The sequence below is a fragment of the Trichoderma reesei genome (genome assembly GCF_000167675.1).
Source record: "Trichoderma reesei QM6a unplaced genomic scaffold TRIREscaffold_16, whole genome shotgun sequence".
Classification (NCBI taxonomy): Eukaryota; Fungi; Ascomycota; class Sordariomycetes; order Hypocreales; family Hypocreaceae; genus Trichoderma; species Trichoderma reesei.
Window position 1 is genome coordinate 572,812 of NW_006711163.1, and position 2,378 is coordinate 575,189.

At 51.3% G+C, this 2,378-nt stretch overlaps 1 protein-coding gene across 1 annotated transcript; it reads right to left on the minus strand.

Moving 5' to 3' along the window:
* Positions 1-1,271: 1,271 nt before the first annotated feature.
* Positions 1,272-2,378, minus strand: TRIREDRAFT_109590 (uncharacterized protein; the record flags this gene model as incomplete). The annotated part of the gene is made up of 5 exons (XM_006967273.1): positions 1,272-1,327; positions 1,601-1,647; positions 1,871-2,001; positions 2,085-2,161; positions 2,249-2,378. The coding sequence occupies 5 exons, from the start codon at positions 2,376-2,378 to the stop codon at positions 1,272-1,274; spliced, it is 441 nt and encodes a 146-aa protein (XP_006967335.1).

The following is a 2,378-nucleotide window of genomic DNA, read 5'->3' on the forward strand; positions in this document are numbered from 1 at the left end:
AGATGCGCGCAGACACTCGTGCATGACAAGGGGAGAGGGGGAAACAAGGGATTGCCGAAGTTGAATAATAACATGGGAAAGGGGAGGGTTTTTTGAGAAGTGGTGACATGCCAGCTTGGGAAAACGATGGCCATTACGTGAGAGGTATTCGGAGGGCCTGCAGTAGAATGGTTTTCGATTTGGTAATAGGAGGGGACTAGTTTGAAGGGGGACGGGAGTTGGATGGACTCTTGTTGGAGCCAATCAAGGGATGTTGTTGTTGATGCTGCTTACTATTGTTTTTGCTGACTGGGTTCTGTAGGGATGGATGGATCTTGAACAGTTGCGTGTCGAGTGCTTGAAGTGAACGAGGTGCCATAGGTATACTATTGGCGTTTGATAGTAAGGAGTTGCCTTGTCCGTTACCTTATGAGGCAGCCTGTTAATACCTAAGGTAGCTAAGAAGGTTACGGTTTGGAAGTTCCCTCTCTTGTGACGTCTCAACTAACGGCCAAGCTCAAGCACCAGATTCAGGCACAATTGAAGAATTCAAGGCAATTTGACTCGATGCCGCCGAATCTAATCTCCAGCTGGGTGGAGAGTCAGCCCCAAAGACGGTGACGTACATGCATCCTCCTAGCGCGACTCTCCCGCTTTTGCCTGACTCCGTCGTCTGTCGTCGTCGTGCTCACTAGTATTAACGGCACCTGCAAGGTATCACAGTATGTACACGCCAAGCGCGCAAAAGATGTGGTGCCGGGTTATCTCTTGCGGTTGATAATTTCGATCCGTCACCGATAAGACCAAGGTTGCAGGCCCGATTCAAACTAGCAGACAACGGCGTCGGCACCGCTATTTGCTGATGAGAATTGAACGCTTCCCTCCCCCCCCCCACCACCTGCAGCCTGACGGAGAATGGGATCAATCAAGTCAAATCAAATGCAGGGACCCTGATTTGACTGTTGCGGGAGTCTCTCATTGGTAGGGGGAGTTTAGGCATTGCCTGCCGAGGACTGGTTGATGTGTGAGATGATTCGCACGAAATACATACTCGTGCAGTACGTTGCGTTCGATGACAAGATAACTGCCTGTACCAGTTATTCACCTTGGCGGCCATCAATCAAAGCAGCTGCATTGTATCTTGTCCGCGCCGCGTCACATCTCATCTTCTCACGCGCACACATGCTGTTCTCGTACAGGGAGGACGGACGAGTTGCAGCACAAGTGGCTCCTCGGCTGCGCTGTGCTAGAGGTATCGCGGCTACCTGCGTGCTTTTGGTTGCCTTTTTCTCTCATCGAGCATGCATGAATGGGCCCATTGCCTCCATCAGCGTTCCCCATTGACTTCCTGGTAGTATTAGTATCCTCGTAGTACTACTGTACTAGGATTGCATGCTGCTTCTCTGCTATTATGCTCGCGGTGATGATACTCTGCCAGCAACTAATAGGTAGCATAGGGGATCAATGCCACTATTACTCCGTCGCAGGCACTAGGTAGGTAGGTAGCTCTCGGGGAGAAGCGCGAGAAAGAGACCAGACCTGAAACCAGGTGTTCGGAAACACGCACGAAAAGCCACCGAGACATTTGCCGTGCTTGACTCATGAGACTATTATTACATACTACTGCCATATGCATAATACTGTCTTCGTCTCTTCACTTGCCTTGTTCTAGCGGAGTTGATAATACTGTTATCTCCGTGGTGTTTTGCTCCGGAAAACAAAATAAGAACGAGTAGAGTCGCTCTGTGAGGATGGATGCGTGAGACTTCATGTTGAGCCATCGCCTTGTCCTCACCTGCCAAGCTCGCCTAGCAAGCACTGCGGATGCAGCTGTGCCACTGGGATTTCCCGCCGAGCATTTCCAGTACGTACAAAATACTCAACGTCGTACCTTGTCATCATGCCAACAACGTCTGAGTCTGTCTGTATCCGTATCCCACACGCAGAGGGACGGGATCCATCTGCGTCGTCCAATCCTATGTACCTTATCCTATCCGGACGGATCTCAGATGGAGAGGGTACCTAATGTACATGTCCCCCGTCGTAGCACGTTGAGTAATGGTGACCCGCCCAACGGCGCGATTTGCGGGCGATATGCCGCGTACCTTGTACTTGATGGGGCACCGAGCAGAAGCCGATGATTCAGGTCTCCTGCTTCCAGTCTGAACAGCTGTCTGTCTGACTGTGCCCGATTGGCGCAGCTGATAGGTACATGTAGGTACTCTACCTGAGGCTTGACCGCAGGCCTGGCATGGTTCGACCAACTCACCTCGACTCGATCCTCTCCCAACTAAAGCATCATCATCACCATCATCATCGCCAGCATCATCATCATCATCATCATCATCACCACGGCCATTCTGATATTGCCGCCTGCCCAGCTCTGGCTTCTGCGGCAT